The sequence below is a fragment of the Thalia democratica genome, chromosome 3 (assembly GCF_965202585.1).
Source record: "Thalia democratica chromosome 3, ktThaDemo2.hap1.1, whole genome shotgun sequence".
Lineage (NCBI taxonomy): Eukaryota > Metazoa > Chordata > Thaliacea > Salpida > Salpidae > Thalia > Thalia democratica.
The window spans coordinates 53166098-53193119 of record NC_139167.1 but is presented as its reverse complement, the minus strand read 5'-3'; the positions used below and the strand labels follow the sequence as shown (position 1 = coordinate 53193119).

At 28.5% G+C, this 27022-nt stretch overlaps 1 protein-coding gene across 1 annotated transcript; it reads left to right on the top strand.

Moving 5' to 3' along the window:
* The first annotated feature begins 376 nt into the window (after window positions 1–376).
* Window positions 377–26857, top strand: LOC145831746 (translation initiation factor eIF2B subunit gamma-like). The gene is made up of 11 exons (XM_082939071.1): window positions 377–526; window positions 1740–1912; window positions 4000–4165; window positions 9888–9994; window positions 10541–10665; window positions 12798–12928; window positions 19400–19593; window positions 22436–22537; window positions 22908–23056; window positions 25642–25745; window positions 26341–26857. The coding sequence occupies exons 1-11, from the start codon at window positions 385–387 to the stop codon at window positions 26400–26402; spliced, it is 1455 nt and encodes a 484-aa protein (XP_082795197.1). The 5' UTR covers window positions 377–384; the 3' UTR covers window positions 26403–26857.
* The last annotated feature ends 165 nt before the right edge of the window (window positions 26858–27022 follow it).

The following is a 27022-nucleotide window of genomic DNA, read 5'->3' as shown; positions in this document are numbered from 1 at the left end:
TCTGTACTTAGTATCTTTTTGAAGTTTTTTGTTTTTCTATAATTTTTTTTCTCATTCTGTAAGTAGCAAAATAAAAAAAATTGTTTTATGCCTTTCAATAAAATACTTTCCAAATTGTTCAAAATTGGGAGTATTTAGTAGCATATAAGGTTTTACTAAAACTATTTATTTAAATTAGTCTAAATTATCTAGTCACTAGTACACTAACCAAACTATATGTTGAAAAAATGTTGATCAAAATGCGTTTTTATGTCAGCATAAAATGTTACAAAACGACTATCTTATAATTAGTCTGCTCAGAACCTGCTTAAAGTTCTGACAACTTTTTACTGTTGTTTCAAAACCTGTAAAATCTAAACAATTTATCCACAGACTGTTATAATAATGACTTTACACGCGATAGTGCTGGCGGGCAACAGCGGGGAGGGAACCACAGACCTGGACATCCCCAAACCCCTGCTGCCCATCGGGAAGAAAAAATTGATCTGGTTTCCCGTCAAGTGGCTCGAAAAGCAGGGATTCGAAGGTGAGTTTTTTATTCATATTTACTATGTTTTTTCTGTGTTTTTTTTTATGTTTCCTTTTTTATGACTTTAAAGAGTTTTTATTTTTCAAAACATATTTAAACTTTGCACTGTATAAATGATTTCTAAATATTTTATAATTATTATTGAGACTCTTGTTGCTTTGTAATGTTTTTGTACTTTAATGATAATATGTACTTGTTAATATAAATCTATTTCTGTAATGAATTTAAAGTAGCTTTATATCCTTAAATGTAAACTATATTTCAAACTTTGCAACAAGTTGATATGCTATGAGCCTGACTGAAATATCTGTTTGTATATAAAAAAGTTAAATATTTTTTAATTCATAAGTTTTTACTTTAAGGTGGACTAAATAATAGATTAACTATTTTAACTTATTTAATAATTTAAAACTGTTTAGCTACCACTTGTATTTGAAATTAATTTTAACTCCAGTATTTTAAACTCATATAAGCTGTTTGGTATACAATATTTCAAAACATATTAGATCTTTTTGCTACTTATGTTTTTAAAACTTCCAATGTTTTGTTTGGTAATTAAAAAGATAAAAATAAATATTTAATGTTGTAAAATTATTATTATTAATAAATCTTATTGTTATTCATGTTGCTTATTAGTTTAGTTTTACTGAATAATTTTTAAGTACTAGTAGCTGCTTCACTTTTTTTTTATTACATTGTTTCCAAAAAACTTGGAATCCTTGAAAAACCTGTAATTTGAGAATTTAGACAAAAAATACCTAGAAAACCCTGAGATTTTAAACAAACTTCGCATGTATAGTTTCGAAATTTTAGTTACATAGTTTCAAAAAATGTATAATAAAGAAAAAAAAATTATATCATTTAATTTTTTTTATATAAAAAATGTTATAAGTAGCTTTGCATTATCTTTTTTTGTTTTTATACTTTTGTAGACAAACTTTTTATTAAATTTAATTTTATACTAAAATTGGACCAAAATTTTTTTTTAATCTCCAAGAAATTTACTAAATACATTTGGCAACCCTGTTGATAGTTGAATTGTACAGATGACAGACATTAAGTTAATAGAGTTATTTTTTCTTTCAAATTTTTTAATGAAGTTTTCAATTATAAGGTAAAAAGTTAATTTTTTTCGTAATCACAAGCTAAGGCCAAAAAGTTTTATAAATCTTATGACGTTAAGTATTACAAAACTTCAATTTTTCAACAGAAGTAACAATAATAACCACCGACGAAATGAAATTCGACATCAACAGGGCAGTTCAGGACGTCAAAATAGACAAGAAGTTTGTCGTCATTGCCACCGATTTGGACGACTCCATCGGCGAACAGAAGGGAACGTTAGATTCGCTTCGGCTGTTTAAAATGCAGCAAAATAACAATGTTTGTTTTTTTTAATAGAAATATAAAAAATCTAAGGATATATTTTTGTTTAGTTGAGAATAACTATTTCTAATATTTAGTTAAATTTAGTTTTGCATTATGCGACCTTAAAACACAGAACATAAAATCTTTTGTACCTAAAATGATAAACTTTTTGTTAAGCGTGAGACTTTTTAAAATGTGAAATTAATATTCTTCTGTGTTATGGTCTACTAAGGTATTAATTAATATTAAGTATTTAAAAAATTATATTATGTAGTTGTTTTATAAAATAGTAAATTAAACCTTTTTAAGTGACAATATTAAAAAAGGCTTATTATCATTGTGTTTTAAATTGATCAAATATATTTTTATGTTTACTTAAGTTTTATTTTTTTAAAGGATTATGCTTTTCAACTTAGAAAAATAACCTATTTTTTAATGACACAATTTTTTCTTGTATTATAACAATGTTTTATAATAAAATCTAAGTCTCTAAAATTTATTTCAATAGTAAAACAAATTTAAGTAATGCATAAAGCAGTATTAGTTAAATTGAAAAACTATAGATTAAGTTTGTATTTTATAGATTAACTAAAATCAATAAACCACTTTATAGTTTTTTGTAAGGAAAATTTCATGTAATATTCCTTAACAATTTGGTTAACATTTCAAAACACTCATATTCTAATTTTTATACAGTTAAATGAATTTCATTATAATTTGCATCAGATTTTTCTTAGACAGTTTTAGTATTTGTTGTTTGTTTTGGTAATATTTTTTATGCCATCATTCTCTTAGTCTTTTGCCACTGGTTTTAATGATCCATCTAAAATCTAAATTATTGAAATATCAGTTTTACTTTAAATAGAATTTTTAACACATAATGAATATCCTTGAGTAATAGATTATCTTATGCTTTTATTTCTGAAGTTTCCACCATTTAAAAAGTTAACATACTAGCTGAGATATGCTTTGTAAAAGGGTGTTTGCTAATTCATATTTATTTCAAAATCTGACTAGTTTTTTTTTTAAATGTGTAACTTTAATGTTTAACCATATCACTTATCTTAACCCTTTAAGAACTAATAAAGCTTTTCGATTATGCAGGAACAAAACTTTTTTAAGTTATACTCATGAACTAACTGTAAGCACGTTTATCTGTCTTCTACATGTTCAAAAATAAATTTTTGAATAATATTTAAACTATTTTTGGAAAAAAACAATTTAAAACTTAGACTATACTATTAGCTCAGACTTCAAAAATATCGTAAAGGTACCTTATATTGGAAAATCTAGTAATGAGTATAAAAAGAAACTAGAAAAGCTTTTAAACAACTACATCGAAGAATTCAAAGTAATTTTTACCAGAATAAAAATAAGCAATTACTTCAGTAATAAAGATAAGACACCCTATGAATTAAAATCCAACGTGGTCTATGAGTATAAATGCTCTTATGATAAGAGTATCCAATATATTGGATTCACTTCATGACCATTAGTAGAAAGAGCTTAAGAACATTTAAAAGGCAAAACAGCTGTATCTGACCACATTAACAATTGTAATGTTTGTAAAAATGAAAAAATAACTGTTAATAATTTTGGAATTTTGAAAGAATTTAGAAATAAATTTGAGACCCTGATAAGTGAAGCTCTGCTAATTAAACGTTATAATCCAATTTTATATAAACAATTAACTAAGCCGATATTGCCCATACACTAAGAATTTTTGATTAGTTTGATATATATTAGTTTAACAATGTGTAAATATTTATGTAACATATTATTTTATTGTAGTTTATAATTTTAATTTATAAATGTTTGTATATTGTATTACTTAAAATTTTTATACTTAGTTGTTTAACACTAATTTTTATTTATTTTGCACAGTATTTTTTTGATAATGACTGATGAAAATTCGAAACGTCGTCTGCGAATAAATTTTAAATTTAGAATGTGTTTCTCATTGAATTGGTATTTAAAAACTCCAGTATCCCCACCTGTTTTTAATATTATTAACGTACTTAAATTTTAGTTTTAAATATTTTAACTTTAAAAATTACGGTCTTAAATTGTGGTTTTATTTAACATTGTGATAAATTTTACAGGTAGAAAACGACATACTGCTGGTGAACTGCGACATGATAACATCACACGGACTCTACAACTTGTACGACTGCTTCCTATTGCACGATTCGACAATCACGTGTCTGCTTTCGTCCAATCAGCAAGCCGTAAAAGAAAATTTGCCCGGCGGTAAAGCGTTTCATAAAAGTGGGTTTTGTTTTTAACAAAATGAAGGCTTATTTTTTAACAAGACTGCCACTTACTAAGGCTATTAAAATTTTTGTGATTGATCAGCTCAAGCTAGTTTTAACTTGTTTTTATTAAGCTCTTTAGAAAACTCAGACAAGTTTTAAAAATTTCAGAGGCTAGTTTTTTACTTATATTCGATGACATTGACTCAATATTTTCTAAAAACCTAAAAAGTGAAAAAGCTTCAAAAACAGTTGCTTCCTTTTACTAAAAAATTAGCAATTTAATTTTCCCTTTTTTCGCTATTTTCCCTGATAGATATAAGTTCCACATCAGAGACAATATTGTCCAGCCTGCTTTAATTATTTATTTAAGTTAAACCACTTACCTTTTTTCACCATTCGCTACTTAAACTTAATTAGTATTTAAACATTTTTGCCACTACAACTTAAGTTAGTTTTTAAGTTGTGTTTTTCAAATTTAACAATACACTTCGGTTGGTTCAGGCTATATTGTAGTCATTTGGGTTAATTTGTTGAACTAGACTACAGACATATTAAAAAGCTCTGCTTTGTTTACTCGAGCGTGAAATTACTAACTTAAAACAAACCAAAGTTTATACGCTTCATTGCTGAATTACCATAGTAACTATTAGCATTTTACCAACTCTGCTAGACTACTTTCTTGCTTCAATGAGTAGCAATTTTATTACTTTTTAAGAACTAAATTAGAGATGGGCCAAGAATAGTCTTTAGCCTGGACGTATTTTTAACAATAAATACTTTTAAATGTGCTCTGGGTTCGAATATTAACACACATGATTAGTTGTTAAATTAACATAACGTTGCAAAATTAATTTTAATAATTGAATTTTATTTACAATTTGCTAACTGTGACTTTTTGTTAATAAGCCCGACCTGAAAAATATTTTTTATAATAAAAATATTTTTTAGGAAATCCGGCCCGCCAACTCGAAATTTTTCCCACCCTTAGACCAGATAATGGGCATAATTTAATTTAATCTGCTGAGTAATTTAGGTTAAATCAAGTAATTTAGGTAAATCAAAAGCATGATATTTAAACATGATATTTATATTTAGAATTTTATTTATCAATCAGTTTATAAATTTTGAAACAGAAGTTACAAGCTCAACTCTAATAAAATTAATTAGCTGACATTAGTTCAGCTGCTAAAAAATTATAAATGGTGCGGCATTATTATCGCTTTTTTATATCTTATTATGCTCATGTATATTTTTTATAGTGGTTCTTTAACAATTTTCTTTTAATATTACAAATACTTGTGATGGATATAACATATAACCTGTATGACGATAGTTGAGTTACTGATAAAATTTATTTTTGCTTTTTTTTTAATTGCTCAATTTCAACATTGAATATCAGTTTCAATTTTACTTATTAGATAAGTCTTCTCACAGCTCATCTAATTTTGAAGTTTTGTATAAATTTCATCAAAATGTTTTATATAATTAAACATTATTTGACACTTAAATAAATTCTTTCAAACAATATAAACAAAACTCATTTTTTCAGAACAAAATATATTTCATGCTTCTTTCATCAGTTGTATACTAAGCAATACAAATAAAAATTTCAACTCTAACTTATATTGTGAAAATGCAATCAACGTAATTAATAATGATAAAGCAAAGAGTAATTAACAATACATAATTACAATGCAACTAAAAAAATAATAAAACAGAGCAACGACTTATAAAACAATTTAAGAAAACATCGAAACAGTATAATCAAAATCTTTATGTTTACACATTTTGGGTTTTCTTAACAAAATACAAATAGCCTCAAGTTTAATTAAATCCGAAATGTAAAAACAAGTTTTAACAATTTTAAATCTTTTTAAATTATAATTACTAGCACAATCAAGGTTATTTACTAAGTGTTCAGCAATAGCAGATCTTTTTGAAAAATTTATTACTCAATAGATTTAGTTTTCTTATTACTCTTACACAATTCAACGATACTTTTAGGAATATGTTCCTTTATTCTTATGCCAAATTGTCTTGAGGTCATCCCGACATAACTAGCTTTACAGAAGCAGTTAAACTGGTAAACTACCATACTTTGTTTAAATTCTGCTATCGGATCTCTTCCTCCAGGTCTGAACATTGGTTTGGATTAGTGATGTACCGGACCCACAATTTCGGGTCCGGCCGGACCCGGATCCGGAATTTTTTTTTCAAATTAGAATCCGGCCAGAACCGGATCCGGACTTTTTTTTCAAATTAGAGTCCGGCCGAAACCGGATCCGGACTTTTTTTTCAAATTAGAGTCCGGCTGGAACCGGATCCGGACTTTTTTTCAAATTAGAATCCGGCCGGACCCGGGTAGTGAGTGCGGTACATCGCTAGAATAAACTAGCCTGAGTCAGAATGAGGTTTTTAGAAACTGAAAAAAAGAACTTTAATCTAATAATAAGTAGAACAGCTAGCCACAAGGTTTACAAATTTAGGTGTTATTTACAATTAAAAATCTGAAATCAAGTTCTTGAAGAAAATACACTAGAAAATTACAAAATATTGAAAACTGGATCAGCTTAAACTCATTCAAAATCTAAAAGAAAACTAGCCTGAGTTTTTATAAAAAACTAAACTAGCCTGAGACAGTCCAAGATTTTCTAAAATTCCCAAAACTTTTTAAACTAGCAGGGTTGCCACTGTTTAAGTCAATAAAACTAGCTAGAGTTAGTATAAACAAGCCTGAGTCAGAATGAGGTTTTTAAAAACTGAAAAAATTACTTTAATCTAATAATCAGTAGAGCAGCTAGCAAAGGTTGACAATTTGGTAGTAAAGTTGTGGACTGATTGTGGTACACTTAACTTATTAGTACTACCCATCATAGTTAAATCCTACTTTATTTAATTAATATCTAACAAACACTAAAATCTAACTGAGACTACTTTCTATAATCAGACACGACAGTTTTGAGTGATGAATCTTTTATATAAAACACAACAAGAAATACTAGCATATACAAAATTATTAATTACTTTGGTAACACTTTAAAAACTGAAAGCTATTTAAATCTATATCAAAAGACTTAAAACAAAAAACTAAAAATTTAATAAAACTATTCGTAAACAAGAAATTGTAAAATTTTTAATAAACTATTAAACTATAAACCTGGATTAAATGTTTAAACAATTAAACACCTGTTGAAATATTCTTTTTTAAAACAAAACACTACTTAAAATAAGCATTCAAAAAAACGTTCAAGATATTTTCTTGCTTCAAGCTACACACCAAACTAACTAACTGCTTACATATAAACTGCCTGTCATGTTCTGATGTTTTTTTTTGCATCAGTATTTAGTTTGAAACATTTCGTCATATGTATCTCATTGGCTCGTAAATTCAACCGTATTAACTCTAAATATTCTCTGAGCTCAACTTTAAACAATAAATAATGCAAGTATTCATTCCAAAGTTTTCAATTTTATAACATATGTAAAGAGTTGCATTTCATGAAATGTTTATTTCATAGTTTAAATGTAAACAAATGTAAATTAGTCACGTGTACAAAATGAGCCAATTACGGTAGGTGTTTAATTTTAACTGACGAAAATGACTCTTATTAATTTACACAGGGTTTGTTTTTGAAAAAACACTTTTCAGTATGCTCTTTTTCAGTATATTTTTCAGTATGCTCTTTTTTACTAACTAGATCCGGGTCCGGCCGGATCCTATCCAGACTTTTTTCAAATTAGAATCCGGCCGGATCCGGATATCAGACAAAAATGGCAATATCCGGCCGGACCCGGATAGTGAGTCCGGTACATCACTAGTTTGGATACGAAAATAACAATCGGCTTTGCCGAATGATAAGTCCTACTTACTAATTGACAAATCTCTCTTTCTAAAACTCCTGAGGTCTTATTGACATAAGGCAATACTAAAAGAATCAAGCATTTCTCCGGCCCTGCTGGCTTTATTTTGTTCAAACTATTAAGATGTAAACTTATAATTATATTAACAAGTTCTTGTGGATAGCCATTCTTATTTTTTATCAGTTTTATCTGTTTTATTTCGTCATCAAATAATTCTCTTGAACAGATCTTATGTGCTCGATAGCATAGCATTCTTATTAAATTTTTCTTTCTCTTCATGCTACTGTTTACTCTTTGCTTTATCATTATTAATTACGTTGATTGCATTTTCACTATATAAGTTAGATTTGAAATTTTTATTTGTATTGCTTAGTATACAACTAATGAAAGAAACATGAAATATATTTTGTTCTGAAAAATTGAGTCTTATTTATATTGTTTGAAAAACTGTTTTATTACAAAGAGCTTTTTAGCTTGTTAATAAATTACTATATAAAGTTCAGAATAAAATAAATTTTATGTAGACAAATCTAAAAATGAAATAGAAACAAGTAATTGTAAAAAATAAAAAATATGTGTAAAAATAGATAGAACTATAATGAACAAAAAATAAGAGATACAGTACATATGATACTTTTTATATGTTAAATAGTCTACTGCCCTAGCAAAGTTTCGCAGTCGATAGTACAAATCAATAAAAGTTTTTTGACACAATTTAAAATAAAAATGAATCTGATAAAAGTACTTGTTAAACTGGAAAGTATTCATGTAGGTTGTAATGCCAAAAAAAATTATAGTGGTCTTAAAAAAAATTGCTAAAATTACCACATTTAAAATGGGCATAGCTTCAAAAAACTAATATGTGTAATAATGAAGGTACAAATTTTAGATCAATATTGTTGAAAATAAAAGAGAAATCATAATATTCAATTTTGATTTTTGCCATTTTTCGCCAAATTCATAAATATCTTTTATCGGTAACTTGACTATTGTACCTGTATGTAATGTTATAACAATACAGTTGCTATGTTTTATACTCTTTACCATTATCAATATAAAGTTTGTTTAACCATATTATTTAAAATTTATTTTGGAAAAGTCAGGAAAAAATTAAGGGTTTTGAAAAAAAGTTTGGAAATTTGATGTTAAATTCCTCTTAGTAAGAAATTTTATCATCACTAAATACTATATTTTGCTAATGTTGTTTTATAAAAAGTACTGCTTTCTTAATTCTTTTTGTTTCAGGGTCTAATTGAATTTTTAAAATAAATTTAAAAAATTATGACCTCATGTGTGTAAATACTATTTGATGCGAGAGAGTTTATTTTTAGAAATATAACTTTGTGTTATATATCATGCATTCTTTAAAATAAATGTTCATAAGTAAGTAGTTATAAAACTGTCAAAAATAACAATCTTAATTGGTTTGTTAAAAATTTAAAAGACACTAAAGAGCAGTAAAGATTTCTATATAAAGGTTTTCTAAGCAAAAACCCAATTACAATATACTGGATCCGTTTCCGACCAAAATTCAGCTAGGATCCGGATCTTTTAAAATATTAGGATCCTGCTGGATCGGGATCATTTTTATAAATTAGGATCCATCCAGATCTTAATCCAAGTAAAAAACAGCCGGATCCGGTAGATCACTAATTAAGAACTCAATTTAGAAAATTCAGGAAACTTTTTTCAGCTGATTCTGTGGCAACCCTGATTTTTTTTTTTAAACTCTTTCTACTAGAATATTTCTTCTTTTAACACTTTCACAGTTTTTATCAAGTAATATTTATACGTCTGAATAGATAAAAAAATTTGCGGTATTTTCATAAAAATTGAGTGAGATTAATTTAAAAACTGTTTAAATGCATTTTTAGAACCGGATCAGAAAAGAAATGTTGAAGTGATCGGACTATCTGAAGTCCATGGCACAAGAAAAAACATGAAAAGACTTTTGTTGAAAAAAGATATGAAAAACTTTGAAGTTTGTTTCTTTTTGTTGAAATATAGAATCTTTTCAATGTTTTAAAAACCTTAGTCACGCTAACCAGTGTTTTTTGTTTTATATTTTTGTTTTAATTGTTTATTCTTTACACATGTGTACAAAAAATGCATACAAAAATTCCATACATGATTTTAAAATACAAGTTTTTATACATTATTTTACTTAAAGTCGTTTTGATATCTTTTATTTTTTTAAACTCGTTTTTTAATAATTGATCATTAAAATCGTTCTTTTTTGTTTCTATGTAAAAGATTATAAAAATTTTATGCAGTTTACCTTGATTTATAATTTATTTATGGCTATTTGTAACTTTTCATATTTAACGTTGTTCTCTACATATAAAAAATAACAATTCAGTTTTGATAAGTATATAAAAACAAGCATCTTGTTGAAGCAAACATAGATGTATTTAATAATCTGAAATAACTTTTTTGAAATATTTACCAATTTAATGTATGCATACTTTTCAAAGCTTTACAGCTGTAGTTTTTGTTTGTACTAATTTGATGTTGTTATTCGAAACAGGATTTTCAGTTGAACTTGAAGAACAGATCAAGTAAGTTTAACCATTACGAAGCAAGAGCGGATTTGGAAGACGTGCATCTGTACATATTGAAGAAGGAGCTTTTGGATTATTTTGAGACGCTAGAGTTAGTAAGGCGTTGTATTATTGATTTTATCTTATAAATGTTTTGTAGAAATGACCGCGTGATTATGAGATTTTAGATTTTGATAGTATTTCACTTATATATCTGATTTATCATAAAAACTAATTGTACAGTACTTCTTTTATTATACCGACATATGTTTCTGTGTGTTAACGAATTTACACACAGAAACATATGTCGGTATAATAAAACAAGTACTGTATAATTTGTTTTTATTAAATACTCTAGTGAACTTGTTTCACTAGGATCTTTTATTAACAAACACTTGACTTATATTTTGAACAGTTATATCTGATTTATCTTAATTTTTGTAATCTTTTTTACTTTAAATCACGCTCGATTGTTTTTTTTAGTCATTTTTTTCTAAATTAATTAGAAAAAAATTGTAAAGATTTTAAATTTAATTGTTTCTAAGTTTTTATTAACATATATTTATAGTAACTTTTTTTGTAAGTTTCAATCAGTAATTATCCATAAATTTTTCTGTACAAAAACTAAAGTTGTTTGAATGTATATAGCAGTGGTCTTCAACCTATTCAAAAGCTGTACACACTAAATTAATGGGAAATAAACTCTGTGCACACTAGACTATAAAAAATATGTAATTATTATTAAATAATACCAGTTTTTATGCTTTGAGTGCCTTAGTGTAAAAATAATGGTTTAAAAACTGTTTTTATATGTTATAAATATATTTTCCTAAAGAAATAGACAAAACTAGCCTTATCTAAAAAACTTTTTTTAACCTTACAAAATTTTATTTTCACAGTAAAAAAAATAATTCTTTGCACAATAGTGTGCACAGGTGCACACTTTGACGATTACTGGTATTTAGTATTTAGATATTTGAATGATTAACTTTATGATCATTTACAAAAAATTACTTGCTTGTAAAAACAGATTTTTATTCATACTTCTTAATTATTATTTTTATATGCTTTGTATTTTTTTAAAGACATTTTTTTTTACAAAAAATAATATTGACTCTTGTACTAAAGCTTAAAGTATAAATTATAAACCATTTTTAATACAACACAAAACATTTTATCAAGTTTTGAGATAAATTATTTTTGTAAAAAGTTTCTAAGTTTTTTTCACTTCGCCCTTCCAAAAAGATCCTACTGAACTGTCCGACTTTGTCCTCATATCTCAAAAAACTAGTTTTTATTATAACAAGGTTGCCACACTTCCAGGAAACTCAGCATGTTTTGAAATTTTAGAAAATCTCAGGGTAAATCAGGATAACTAGGATATTTTGATTTTTTTTTAACTCAAGATGACTCAAGGTAGTTTTGATTTTTTATAAAAAACTCGGGATAGTATTAAAATTTCTTAAAAATCTCAGGGCAGATTTTTTTCTAGATCTAGAATGAGATCTATTTGGTCCAGTTTCAATATTTTGTTATTTTATTTACCAAGTTTTGTTCAAGAACATGACTTTTATTAATTTAGAAATACTTGTTTTAAATTCTTTTTAGCTTTGCGGCTAGATCTTCATTATTCATACAAATAACATTGTAGTTTTAATTTTAAATCTGAAATCTATGCTTATCATTATTTAAGTTTGTTTATGCAAGTGAGTACTGTACTTTATGTGATAGAATTAAATTTAGTCAATCGAAATGTCTTTTTAAAATTCAAACTTTATTTTATTACATAAACTTTTAACGTTGAGCCTTCTAAAATAGTATTTCTCATAAGTTTAGTGAGCATCTAATGCAGAAGTATTCACAAACATTTTATTGAGAAAAAAAGAACATGAGGTATAAGTAGTTTGCGCCAGATGCAAAAAAAAAAATTCTAGGATTTTTTAAAAAATTGTATAACTCTGGGTAGTTTTTAGTCACTTAAAGCAGATTTTTTTTGACTCAGAGAGTGGCAACCCTGTTATAAGAAACGGTAAAAAGTAATTGTTAGTTAAGTTAGAAATCTTAAAAATGACACCAACGTGTAAAAAAGTGCCTTACTAACCCCTCTATGCCATTAATTTCATTTGTATTTTGTTTTTTTGCTAATAAAGCGTTTTTGAATTAGTCCAAGAACTTTTGGCCCACCCTGTATATATATGATATTATGAATACTTCTTTAAATTTGCAATTTTTTTATTCAAACAGATCATCATATCAGAGTTTAAGAAAAGAGCTTCTACCTAAGGTATTGGACAAGCAGTACAAAATCAACGAATTTATTTCGAATAATTCAAAAGATATCGATGAACAAGGCCCATTTTACCAACAAGAAAATGGTTAGATTTTTGTACTAGTTAAATAGAATAATTAAATCTAATGTATAACTTTTTTTACTACATATATTAAACAGAACTTTGAGACATGATTCATTCAAAAAACATTTTTATTAAGCAGCAAATAAAATCGATTTCAGCTAACTTTTATCAATTGCTTTTGTTAGCAACAAATTTTAAGTTAGTAAAAAGTTAGAGGTTTCATCAAAAAATATTCAATTATTAACAATTAGTATAATTAAGCAAAATAAATTAGAGATAGATTAACAAGTTATAATAGCATAATTGAAGAATAACTCCTTGTCAATTTAGTTTAATAATTTATTAACAATGTAAAATCTGAAAAGAAAACAAGTATAAACATAAACACTAAAATGAGCTATAGTCTAATTATCCTACAGCCCCTCCAGCTCATTAAAGATAATAACAAGTTTAAGGCAATGACATAGCTCGTCAAGAGGGGATTTAAACAAGTAACAAAAATATTTTACTAAGATGAAACTAAATTTAAAAAAAAAAACTCAATTGACTTAAATAAAAAATCTTTAAACAAGGGATTTATTTGAAGAAAACCAAAACTGCAATAAAACGCACTAAATAAATCCAAAAAAATACAAATTCATGCTATTCCACGCTGAATCCTTCCTGGCTCAGCAATCATTATATCAGCATCAATTGAACACTCAGCACAAACTTTTGTATAAACAGGAACAAGCAGACTTCACTTACGGTGATTTCTACTTTGGAGTACTCCACTTTCAAGCCTCCCTGGCGCATTGAAGTCTTTCAACCTACGCAAAGCAAGCGGCACCTTATTTTTTTTTGGGAACTATAGGAGCAGGAATGTACTCTTCCCCAACCTCTTCATGATCCGCTTCAACCTCACTGGTTTTACCACTATTGGCACTGTTGGAATCCTCTGTAATCTTTACAGAAGAATCAGGACGTTGAGGACCAACATTGCACTCATGTGAGCTTGGTAAATTACTGCTCCAACCATGGGAAGTTTTTGCTTCAATGCTTGTTGAGGCTGGGTTGTACATCCTTAAAAATTTTCTGTTCCTCCGAGTAAGTCTCCGTGAACCATCAACTCTGACTACATACTGATCATGTGGAAGCACCTCCATTATCACTCCGCTTCTGTCCCATTTACGTGGATGAGTGCCACTCTGGTTCTGTAGTAGACACCTACTGCCAACATAGAGAGGTCGCAAATCCCTGGCTCTTTGGTTAAGTACTTCAGAATTCTTAACAAATCTTGTACGGAGCGCCTCTTCCTTAAGCTTCCATGCTTTTCTCCACATGGGTCGCACATTAGGATTGGAGAATTTGTCAAGTTTGTTTAAGAATGAGAAACTATCTCGCAGCTGACGTCCATATATGATCTCGGCTGGAGACACTTGACAATTGCTATCAGGAGTATTTCTCAGATGGAGCAACGCACTTAAAAACTTGTCATTGTCCAGACTTCCTGAAGCGTCAACATTTGATCTTAGCAACCTTTTTACCTGTTTGACGGCTACTTCCGCTCTGCCGTTTGATCTTGGATAGTAAGCTGAAGATATTCGATGCGTGACATCCCAGGTTTTAAGGAATTCCTTTGTTGCACTGGACGTAAATTCCGGTCCACCATCACTCGATATTTCCTCGGGTACTCCAAACCTGAAAAACAAAACTCGGAGGCACTTAATCAACCCACGCGAACCTGCCTGAGAGGTTCTGCTGGGTGTGGAAAATATTTCTGACCAACCCGACAACCTATCACCGACTACCAAAAAATTGTTTCCGGCAAACTGGAAAAAATCTGCGAATATTTTTTCAAAAGGGTTTGTAGGAGGATCAGATGCTTCTTGTGGCAATGATGGTTGAGAAGGTGAATTGCGGTTGCAGCTTTGACAATTGGCCCGAATTGCTTCAATGTCTTGTGTAATACCAGGCCAGAAGACAATCTGTTGGGCACGACTATGCATTGATGTGACTCCTTGGTGCGCCGAGTGTAACTTGTTGAGGACCCGATATCGTAAACTGACGGGGATTACTACTCTGTCCTTGTAAAGTATAGCCCCATCACTTAAGTACAATGCATCATCGTATCTAAAATATGCTGACAAAGATTCATCATGTTTCAAGCTTCGACCTTCCTCAATACACCTGGATACTCTTGAAAGAACTTTGTCATTTAGTGTCTCTTCTACAATTTCCTCCCAAGTGATTGCCATTGAATGGCATACTTCATTACTCAATGAAGCAATTAGAAGTGATTCGTTAGTCAAATCATTATCATGTGAATTAACTTCATTAATCGAGCTTGGATAACGCGATGCAGCATCTGCCGCTAGATTAGTTTTACCTGGCATGTAATGCATTTGAAAAAGCCATGGCAAAGTACGTTGTTTGAGCCTAAAAATGCGCGTGTTGTGAATTTCGTTTAAGGTGCGATCACCAAAAATCTTTACCAGTGTTTTATGATCCGTAACAACCACAAGATCTTTGCAGCCCTTAGTGAAATACTTTGTCTGTTCTAATGACCAAGCAATAGCAAGCGACTCCCCTTCTATGGCAGCATAATTCTTTTCTGCCCCATTCAGAAACCTTGAACCTGCAAGCGTCACTTTCCAGCCGGTGGTGCAGCAATCTGGTAACCGGCTATTGCATTTGCAGTGTTTCTGCATAAGGAAGTAGCCCAATCCTTGCTTTGACCAGTCTGGTCTAAGACAAGTCAGTTTCCCAAGATCAAAAATTTGAACACCGCTCTTTATTGCGTCAATGATTATCTCTTTTGATTCATTAAATGATTGGTTTAATTTTTCTGTCCACATAAACTTACATTTTGGACTGAGAAAATCTCTAAACGGTGCCATGACTTTACGAAGTTTGGCATAATTTGCGACTTGATTTATCAGACCAAACCAGCTGCGTATATCTGTGGCAGACTTTGGGGTTGGGAAATTGCGAATGGAATCCAGTGTTTGGGCAAAGGTTCTATACGTTCATCAGAAATTCTAAATCCAGCAAAATCAACGGACTTTTGACAAAACTGGAACTTTTTGGGATTTAGAATGATGCCTGCATTGCCAACTTTTGACAGAAAATCTATTGTTCGCCACCAGTGACACTCTAATTCTGAATCAAAAAATATGGTGTCATCAACACACCTCTCCTGTCTTTCAAAATCAGATAAAATAGCTGCAAACCGTCGATTGTAACCATCACCAGATGATACAAAGCCTTGAGGTGCTCTAGTATATCGGAACCTGCCAAACGGAGTGATAAATGTAGTGAGGTGTTTATCACTTTCTCTCAGTGGAACTCCATGATACCCGTTCCATGCATCTGTTACAGTCTTGAACGTTCCCTTTGGAATTCTGCGCGCTAGTTTAAACGGAGTATCTGTAGCGCACGTCTCCCTCTTGCAATACTTGTTAAGTGGTGAGAGATCTACTGTCCTCCTAGGTGACCTATCCTGTTTCCTGGTGACCACCATGCGGTGACACCAGCTTACAGGTTCACCAAATGGGACACGTTCTAAAACACCCAACCTCACATCTCGAATGAGATCTGCTTCAACCTGTTTCTGCCAATGAATTGGCACGTGAGCTGTTGTATGACAAGCACGTGGTTTAGCATCATTCTCCAAATGTATCTCAAGTGGAGACCCACTCATTTGCTGAAGTAATTTATGTGGACATACATTAAACGTTGAAGCTGCGTACCTTTGTAAGAGCCAATCACGCATTTTGCTAACGTTTGTATTTGTTGCCTCAAACGGAAGTTTGTTTGGTCGGTCTGGCACTCTACTCCTTGGCGGGCAATCACAGGTCACATTTTTATGCGAGTCCAGTCTGTTCGGATCATTTTCATTTGAACTTACAGCAACTTCAGAATGCTGATGAGGCAGTTGAGATCCAATGGTGGGAAAATCTTTATTAATAATCAGGAGGTCAACCATGGTTTCATAGGAGAGAAAGAATCCGGTCACTGAATCGCTTACATAAACAATTCCATCACATCTGATAACCTCCTTCTTTGGAGACATTCCGCTGAAAGTCGCTTTAAAAGCCCCTAGAATGTTAATAGGAATTTTATTGGCAGCCCGAATTGTGATGGATACAGGCATTAAATCCTTCTTACAAAAACCAGCCTCCTGAAAGTTTTTCCACCCCCAAAGGTTCGACTGTGCTCCAGTATCAGCTAAAGCACTTACCCATGCAAACTTGTTTGTGCCATGTCTAGCAATCTTGACTGATGCACGAGGATGATCAGTCGTTGCCTTGGCTTTACGCAAGGACTTCTTGCTGAATATGGTGTTATTCAACATGATTCTTTTACTTGCGTGTAGTGACATTATTTGGGTATCTTGTTGCATAAAATCAGAACGATCAGCTTGGATTTGAACAGCATTAACCCTTTTTGATTGACTACGCCAACAAGATAAACAATATCTGAAAGGCTTTTTATTTTGGTTACTTTTTTCGTTGAAAGGATAGAAAAGCCTTTTACAGTTCTGGCACGGAACATGTTGAGACTTATCTCCTATATTGACACGTCCCTTCTTCTGACGTTGAAAGGAAGAGACTGCAGATATGGTCCGCGAATTCTCAGTTGCATGGCGTCCCATTTCTTTACTTTCAATAAAGGAAATTATATCAAATCGACTCCATCAGTTTAGAAACGTAACTTTCTGATTTGGTCATCAGTCGAGGATCACTTGCTAACATAAGATCTCCAAGCTTGTCCTGCGCACACTGAAAAAGCTGTATGCTTGCGTTTTGGTTGCTTATATTCGAACCAATCTTGAATACCTCCCACCTCCGAATGAAAGCAAGCCATGTCTCTTGGCTGGTCCCCCGGTCAACCCTTGGTCGAATCAATAGAGGTGCATTTGGCATTACTCCATTATTGGATAACTCAGAGTTTTGCTGACGCTCCACTTTGTGGAGGTTGAGAAGGCTACTCACAACATCACCGGATAGATCTGGCGTCTGGAACTCGCATCCACGAATTAAGCACTTTACTATAACCATTTTACTTTTCTCAGATTGTTGATAAGATTTTACATGAAGAATAACTCCTTGTCAATTTAGTTTAATAATTTATTAACAATGTAAAATCTGAAAAGAAAACAAGTATAAACATAAACACTAAAATGAGCTATAGTCTAATTATCCTACAATAATTATAAATAAATTAAATAGTAATTTAACTAAGATAAGCAAACGTATAAATATAAAAATACAACAAACAATAAGTATAATAAAATAAGCGAAAAACAACAATCATAACAACTTAAAAGAATTATATTTATAATCGTACTGTTGCTTGCATAAATTAGGTTTAAACGTTTTATAAATAAAGACTCTAAGACACTTTGATGATAATCATTACGTGCTTCACTTATAATTAAAAAATGACTATCACTATAATTCTTGGTTTAATCATAATAGTTTAATAAGTGTTCGGCAATCGCCAATGACCTGTTAAATGGTTTTTTCAAACCCATGTCCATTCAACTTCTAAGGGATTTTTAAATATGTTGGTCTCTTATAATATAAATCTATGGGACGTTCTGCCGGTATACACTTTATCTTTATTTATAAAAACGTTTAAACCTAATTTATGCAAGCAACAGTACGTTTATAAATATAATTTTTTTAAGTTGTTATGATTGTTGTTTTTCGCTTATTCTATTATATTTCTTGTTTTTTTTATTTTATATATATACGTTTGCTTAACTTATTTAATTACTAATTAATTAATTCATAATTATGTAAGTATAAACTGTTAATTTATCCCTAACAAATTTTACTTATTATGCTAATTGGTATTAATTGAATATTTTCTGATGAAACCTCTAACTGTTTACTTACTCCAAATTTCATTTAGAATTAGTTGCTAACAAAAGTAATTAATAAATGTTAGCTAAAATCAATTTTATTTGTCCGCTTAACAAAAATATTTTTGAATGAATCATGGCTCAAATTTATGTTTAAAATAGTTAAAGTTTTATTTTTTCAAACTTTGATTTAGCAAAAAACTTGAATTTTTTACATAACTGCAGGAAGGCTTTTATAAGTTTTTAAAAACAATTTACAATAAAAATATCAATATATTCATTTTATTTCCGTTTTATACAAAGCTTTTCGGTAAAACTTTTGTACTCTTTTCAATTGATAAAATTAATTTATAATTTGTAAATTTGGTTAAAATATAATAAGCTGATCAACAAAGCAAGTTGATTTATAGATGAAATTTAACTTAAGTATTTTCGAGCATTTGCTTTTGTTACAAAAACAGTAAGATACTTCTATCCAGTTTGATTACTTTATTGTCTTTGAAAAATAGATGCCAAACTTTTTTAATGGGAAATTGCTGAATAGGATTTACAATGTTTGACTATTAAACTTTTACTTTTTCCTGGCAATTATCGACTCCTGTAACATATTCGAATTCAAACAAAACCAACCAATCACGCAGCGCTGATAAACTGGGTCAAAGCGAACGCGTCGGAGCGTGACGAGTACAACGTGGCGCAGATCAGCGAGGCGTGTCGCGATGACGTGTTGAAGCTGCACGCTTACGTGGCGTCGGGTGACGAGGGCGAGGATTGTGACGAGGAGCAGACGATCTGCGTCAACACGCTGGCGTCGTTCGTGCAAGCTAACAGACTGGTCAGTTGGCAGCTTGGTAGTATAGATAAATTTCTTTAATAGCTTTAAGTTTTTAGTTAGATATCTTTTTCAATTTAGTTTATTATCTTACTTTAAGCTTCCTTCGTCCAAGTAAACAGACTGGTTAGTTTGTTTTTTGATAATATAAACAAGTATCGTAATAGTTTTACTCAAATTAGTTTAAAGGTATTTAATCATTCTTAATACATTTTTGGTAACTTATTAAGTATAGTTTATAAGTTTAATTTAAGCATATTTTATGCAAACCAGCAGACTGGTTATTTGTTTAATATTTACTGTATTTAGTTTAAGTGCATGTGTTGTATCCAATGAAATGTTTTGGGTATGTTAAATCAAAAAAATTAATTAGATAACAAATATAGGTATAATGCATACAGGTTTAAAATTCTTAAGTCTTTAGAATTTCCTAAGTCTGTTCAAAGAATGCTTTAAATTCCAATTTTTTATAGTCCTAAGCTAAACTTTAATATCAAAACTTCACAATGATGTTATATTTAAATTTATTAATTAGCATTTAAATTCTCTATTTAAATGTTCAGAGGTAAACAAACTTAAGAGCATAGAGGGCTTAAATCCTGTATTTTCACTACATAATCTTACTTTGGACAGTTTAAACTAAGCTAAAAGTTGCTTTTTACAGATTAAAAAAAAACTAAAACAATTTTTTTTATTACTCCTTTTTTTAACCCTTTTAAAAATTTGATTCAAAATGTTTTGCTAAATATTGCAAATAACATTAAAACTTGAGGCATTTATCTCAAAAACGTAGAAGGAGATATATTTTTAGAGAAGTTGTTTTTCTACGCCTTTTTAGTTTACGCCTCCAATAAAGGACCTACTGTATTCTCCAACTTTAAGCGGCTATATCTTAAAAACTGTTTTGAATATTAAAAATCTGTAAAAAAAAACTTGTTACTAAGTTAAAAAGCTAAAAAATAAGATCAAAAGTTAAAAAGTGATTTATCTCTCTATGACCTTAAAACATAGGTTCTGTAAAAAGAGTTTTTCCTTAATTTGCAATAAAAAATGGTTTTTTGACAACATTTGCACCTACGCTAAAATAAGGTTGCCGAAAAACCTAGAATTTGACAATTTTGGTAAAAAAAACTGTAATGTGTAAAATTTTGATTAAAACCTGGAATTTCGAACAATTATCACCAGAAAACCTGAAATTTTAAACTATTTTTACATCTATAGTACAGAAATTTTAACTAGTTACGAAAAATATTTTATGATAATTAAGATTTTTTGAATTTTTTTTTATATAAATTACATTTTAAGTAGTTTTACAGTATCATTTTAATGTTTTTATACTTTTGAAGACATTTTTTTTAACTTTAAGTTAATTTTATGCTAAACTTAGATCAAAAGACTTATTTTTTAATAACCTGGAAGAAATTCAGAAAACCTGAAGGAAATTTACAAAAACCTTTGGCAACCCTGTATAAATGATGAATTGTCAGTTTTTCAAAAAATTTAGTTTACAGTTACTTCTCGCGAACCTACGCACATAGTGTTTACAGCAAAAGTGCGTAACTAAACGAGAGGTAGCAAATATACCTACTGTGTTGGCTGTTTTTTTATAATGTATTTGTTTAACTAAATTTTGGGGACTTCCTCATTTTTTTTATGTACAAAAACAGTTTTATATGTGAAAAGTTTGTTTATATGTAAACAAAGTGTTATTTTTTTTTTCTTTGTTCCTTGCCTACCAAACATTAAACTTGTCTTGCATGGTATTAAAGAAAAATATTTCAAGAAATAGGAGATTTTTAGTTAAAATTAAACTTTTTGCAATAAATATTTTTTTAATTGTACTTTGTTTAGTTTAAAGGTATAGAGAAGGCTGAGACACTTAAAATATAAAGAGCAAAGCCATATAGTTTAACAGGTTCCCTATAGAAGGCATAAACTAATAATAATAAAAAGTTAACTAAAAATCTATCTACTCTTATATTTCTCAAAATGTTTACTTTTAATTTTCTTAAAATATATAAAAAGTTAAATAACTTCTCAACTAAGTACATACAATAATTTTACAATATTGAAATTGTTTCTTTTTTTTTTTGTATTTTTGAGGCGTTACCAAACGAGTGCGTAGATTTGCGAGATGTGACTTTACTTGTAAAATTATCCGGAAAATGTTTCCAATTAAGTGTGGCAACCATGTAAAACCTTCGAAAAATATCTGATGTTTAAAGTGGAGGACGGGTGCATTCAATTTCGGACAATTTAAATTCTTTAAAAAACATTTAAAGGGCCACAACTCAAAAATGGTGTATATTTAAAAGAAACTAAACCTGCATAGTTAAGTCTTATTAATATCTACAAGCCATTTTTTTTTGAAAAGTTTTAAGTTGTTTTTTGAGGTATAGCGAAAATAAGTTTCGAAATATATGAAAAATTATTTAAAATTCTACAAAAAAGTATAAAACGGCTTTTAGATAATAGTAAGAAAACCTTCATACGTTTTTTTTTTATTTTTTCAAATATATATCATCTTTAGAAATATAGTTTCTTGAAAAAACTTATTTGAGAATTTGAATTGTCATTTAACCGTTGAGGACTGCTTGTAATTTTTAGTTAGACATTATAAAATTATTTAGTTAACTGTGGATATATTTTTTTTGATGTTTTCTGAAAAAAACAGTTTTTTATATAACGGAAAGTTTTTTTTAATAACTTTAGTTCTATTTTTTATATTATAAAACATTATGACTCAAGTATCAATATAAGGTGTTGTTTTAATTTTAAATTGCAATTTTTTATAACTTTTTATTTTCATATTTTTTGTTTGTTAAAGATATAAAAATACAAACAGATGTTCAGGCAGGACAGCTTCTTGGTGAAGAATTTCGGTTTGAACGAAAAAAGCGAAGGAGACAAATGCCACTCTTCAGTGAAAGTCGGCGAGAAAAGCATGGTTAGTTATTGTTGATTTTTGATTAAAATTTAGTAAATTTTAAATTGAGAACAGTGATTGATGACAAAGCACCACTTTTGTTAAGAATGATAGTTTTGTAATTTATTATTTGATAACGTTCACTGTTTAAAATTTTGTTATCATGAACATTAAAAACTTATATTTGTTTTTGACCTCGGATTTACGGCTTAACTTGATATTATCATTTGTTCTCATGACTTATTGTTTTCAATTAGATTTCATGCAACATAAATATTGCGTCCAACATTTTTTATGAAATATTTTCAGTCTAATGAAAAATTACAATTAAAAAAAATTAGAAATTCAAGTTTAGAAAAATAGATTGTGAGAAAATTCTATTTTCAAACAGGTTTCAGCCGAGTGTTTGGTGTCAGAAGGAACTTCGGTCGGCAACAAGTCCAAAGTGAAAAGAAGTGTCATCGGAAAGTGCTGCAAAATTGGCAACAACGTCACAATAAGCAACTCCATACTCCTTGATGACGTCACTATTGAAGACGGGTTTGTTATATTTTGTGTTGAAAGATAAATATTAAAAAGTTTTTTAACAGTTATAAGTAAAAGATGTTTAAAAATTTCGCAAAATTGATTTTTCAAAAGTAATATACTTAATATTTTAAAATCTTAAGCTTTTTAACACCGTTTTACTCAATATAGTTATGACTTATTCATAAAACAACAACAAAAAACTCAGTAAGGTCTTGAACAATAATTAGTAAAAAAAATGAGAATGTTGCTCAAAATTTATCGTTTAAATGTAATATTTTCAATGTTTTAAAGTCTTAGGCGTTTATGTTGTTTTACACAAAAGTTATTTATATTTATATAACAACGAGCAATGGTCCCTAATTAACTTGAAATAATAAATTTGAAATTCTGAACAACGAGGATTTATATATCTTTTAAATAGTTAAATTTTCAAGTAGCCTGAAAATTTGATGTTTAAAAATCTGCAAAATAAATGAAAACTCCCTGCAAAATCTAAATTTTTCAGTCTTTAAATAGTAGCTTTCTAAAAAAAATCCTACATGCTTTTTCCTATCTTTGTGTTCTATTTTTGAGGCAGATTTAACATACGTTTTGTATTGTAGTAGCTTGTACACAGGGTTGCAACACGGTCAGGAAAAACTAAAAAAAAATGACAAAAGTCAGGAAGAAATGGGGGTTTTTGAAAAAAAGTCAGGAAATTTGACAAAGTTTTATAAAATTCAGATTTTGTCTATTTAAATTTACAAAATTCCTAAATTCCAAAGCTTTCAAATGGTAAAAATTTAATTAAAAATCCTTTAAAGTCAGACAAAAATTGCAAAATTTTTCTAGAAATTTACTGAATTTTTTAATTTCCAATGCCTTCATCTGTTATAAATTAATAAGATATCCTTTATAAAACTGCAACTCTTTTCTATTAACAAATTGAACAACTACCCTAATTGAACAAGCAGTTTTTATAAATTTTTTAGTATTGATGATCTGTTGCAAGGACACTTCCATAGTGAAACTGATATATGCACATAAGTTTATTTAGCATAATTTTGGAATCAAAGTGTTTTTTGTTTCAGTTAGTAATTGGGTTCTTTATAACTAAGCAGTTAGTTTAGTATTTTATGTAACAAGTTGATGTGTATACTTTACCTCTATAAAGTTTTTTTTTAAGTTGTTTAAATATTTAAAAAAAGTTATAAGAGAGAGGGGACCAGATGAAGGAAACCATATCTTCATTAGATGAATAAATTGAATTGCTAATAAAGAAACGGAAAAAATAAATTTTAGTAAATATAATAAAAATAATAGCGTTTGATTAAGTTCTTTATTGTTTTAAGGTTTTAATTGTAAAATTTCATTATTGTTTTAAGATTTTAGTTGTAAAGCTCGTTATTAATTTAAGGTTTCCAATGAAAAATTTTCTTATATGTCTTTCGATTTATGTAGTTACATTTATGCTAGGAAATGCTAAAATATTGTGTAATTTTTTAGACAAGCTGTGTTTGTAAGGTATATTGCTGATAGATTTTGTGAGTATTTTGCTGATAGAGCTGTTTAATGCAAGTACATCAATAATACACAGATGGTTCAAGTGATGTAATGGAAGTTTGATGATTGAAAGCAAAAAAAAAACTGTTGTTTTAACTTGTAATAAAACTAGATTGAAAGCTTTATATAGTTTTAAGTATTAGATTATGTATTTTAGAATAAGTTTAAATTAAGAGTTTGATTTAGAAAAGTCAGGAAAATTTTAGTAAAAATTCAGGAAATTTTTCTCAGCTTGATCTGTGGCAACCATGTGTATATTTAGATTACTGTAGAATGTTTCCTGCTTAGTAGTTGTGAAATTTAAAGTATTGTTATAAAATATTATTGGTTTTTCATAATTTATTAAGATAATTGTAAAAGCGAATCTAAATGGTATTTTCGACCACTTTTCAATAAAAAAATGAAACTTCGACATCTGTAACTCTAAATTCACATTGTAAGAACCTTGCTTTAATTTTCCTAGAATTAGCTTAAACAAAAGTTTTTATGTATACATAAAGTGTACCTTTTTAAAGTTTTGATTTTTTTTTTGAGGTTTTTGGGTCTAAAGTCGAAAAACATTGAATACTTATTATCAAACATGGGATATATTTTCAAATTTTTATTTTATTCTTAAAAAACTTTTGTTAAGACTTTTTTTTGTAAGAATTGGCTTTTTGAATTGGGTGTCATCTAAATTTTATTTTACCATATAGACTTTTTAACGACCTCCCACCAGATGACATAATTCCAATTGCAGATGTAATTTGTTGTTTTAATTTTTAAGTTCGTATAATATTCCTATTACCAAACATAAATTCAAAATGTATTTTTAACTGAACTTGTGCTTCACTCAGAATATTAGTGAAAACTTGATAAATAAACAGAAACTACTTGCTCAGATTAAGAAATAAGTTGACGTAGAAAAACGTCGTTAGTTTTATTTAACTGTAATTTTCAAATTTGTTTTTACTTGTATAACTATGTACATACTTATATTCTGTAAGACTTAAAAGAAAAATTATTTTTTGCACTAGTATAATGAGTGATATTTTTACTATAGATGTGTTTTTAAGGTCGTCAATAATTGGATCAGTAATTTGTAACAAGGCAAATATAAAGGAAAAATGCAACTTACGTGATGTGATTGTAAAATCTAAGAAAACAGTTCCAGCTAAAAGTTAGTGATTCTACATTTGTTGCAAGGCATAAAAATAAGTATATTTCTGTGTCTGAATTTTTCTTAATCAGCGAAAAATAATATATTGTTTTAATCCACAATAATAAACATAAATTCATATATTTATAAGATTTAAAATATTGTTTCTTAAAAATATTAAATATTTTAGTAGCAAAAATTAAGGAATAACATTTACTATTCAAAGTTCAAAGTTAATCGTTTTCTAATAGAGATCTTAGCTAATTAAGATAATTGGGTTATATAATAATAACAAATTTACACAGTACTCCTCTTAACATACAGTAACATGTGTTAGTTAAATAAATTAACTTTTTAATTAAGATTTTATTAAGACTTATTTTATATTTATGGTAAATCTAGACATTGAAATAGTTTCAACTATATTTTAATTCTTTATTTTATTGTAATACTTATATAGTTCACTGTACAGAATGAGTTTTATACTCGAAAAATACTAAAAAACTGCTTCTTATTGATTGTAGAAACGACTATAACACTAAAATTAAATGAACTGTTATTTACACTAGACACAAGAGTACAACTTATTTTTTAATTAATTTTAATTTTTTATCAGCCGAGGTCAGAGAAGATGTGCTTGAAAACAAAGTTTATTCAGATGACGACGATCTGTATTAGAGAATTATTTTTGAAAAGTTGTAAAAATACAAAAGGTGAAATTTCAACAAATTGCAGTTGAACTTTTACCAATTATAATTAGGTGCTTTCTTTTCAATATAGTAGTTTTGCTGCTAAATTAGTTGAGTATTGTTTAAACTAAGTTGTCTGTAGTAGCTACAATATTTTAGGTTAATTTTAAACAATAAATTTATTTTGTTCTGTTTATTCAACTGATAAATGTTTTAAATGAGATTTGTTTAGTTTCACAACTAATTAGCTCACTTATTTATTTTTATTCGACAACTTATTTTCTCTCTATTTTTAACACAGATACTGAACTAATAAGAAATACTGTTACTGTTATAAACTAAATTAATTGATTTTAAATATTTAACAGGCAAGTATATTTTACAATATATAAGATTTTATAAACTTTTTGTATAAAATAAAATTAAATATTAGCAATAAAGCTATTTCTAGCTAGAATTATTTACCTTAAATTATTTAATTATTAATAAACCAAAAATTTATCTGGACGTTTAAAATTATTATAAAATGGTATTTAGTACTGTATTTAACTATACGTTTATAATAAAAAATTAAGATTAAATTATAGTTACGATTCTACTTAGGTGGTT

Excerpts from the sequence above, each read along its gene's own strand:
- LOC145831746 (XM_082939071.1), top strand. The coding sequence starts at position 385 with ATGACTTTACACGCGATAGTGCTGGCGGGCAACAGCGGGGAGGGAACC. Across the intron at positions 527-1,739 it reads CGAAAAGCAGGGATTCGAAG|AAGTAACAATAATAACCACC; the intron begins GTGAGTTTTTTA and ends ATTTTTCAACAG. Across the intron at positions 9,995-10,540 it reads AAGATATGAAAAACTTTGAA|GATTTTCAGTTGAACTTGAA; the intron begins GTTTGTTTCTTT and ends TATTCGAAACAG.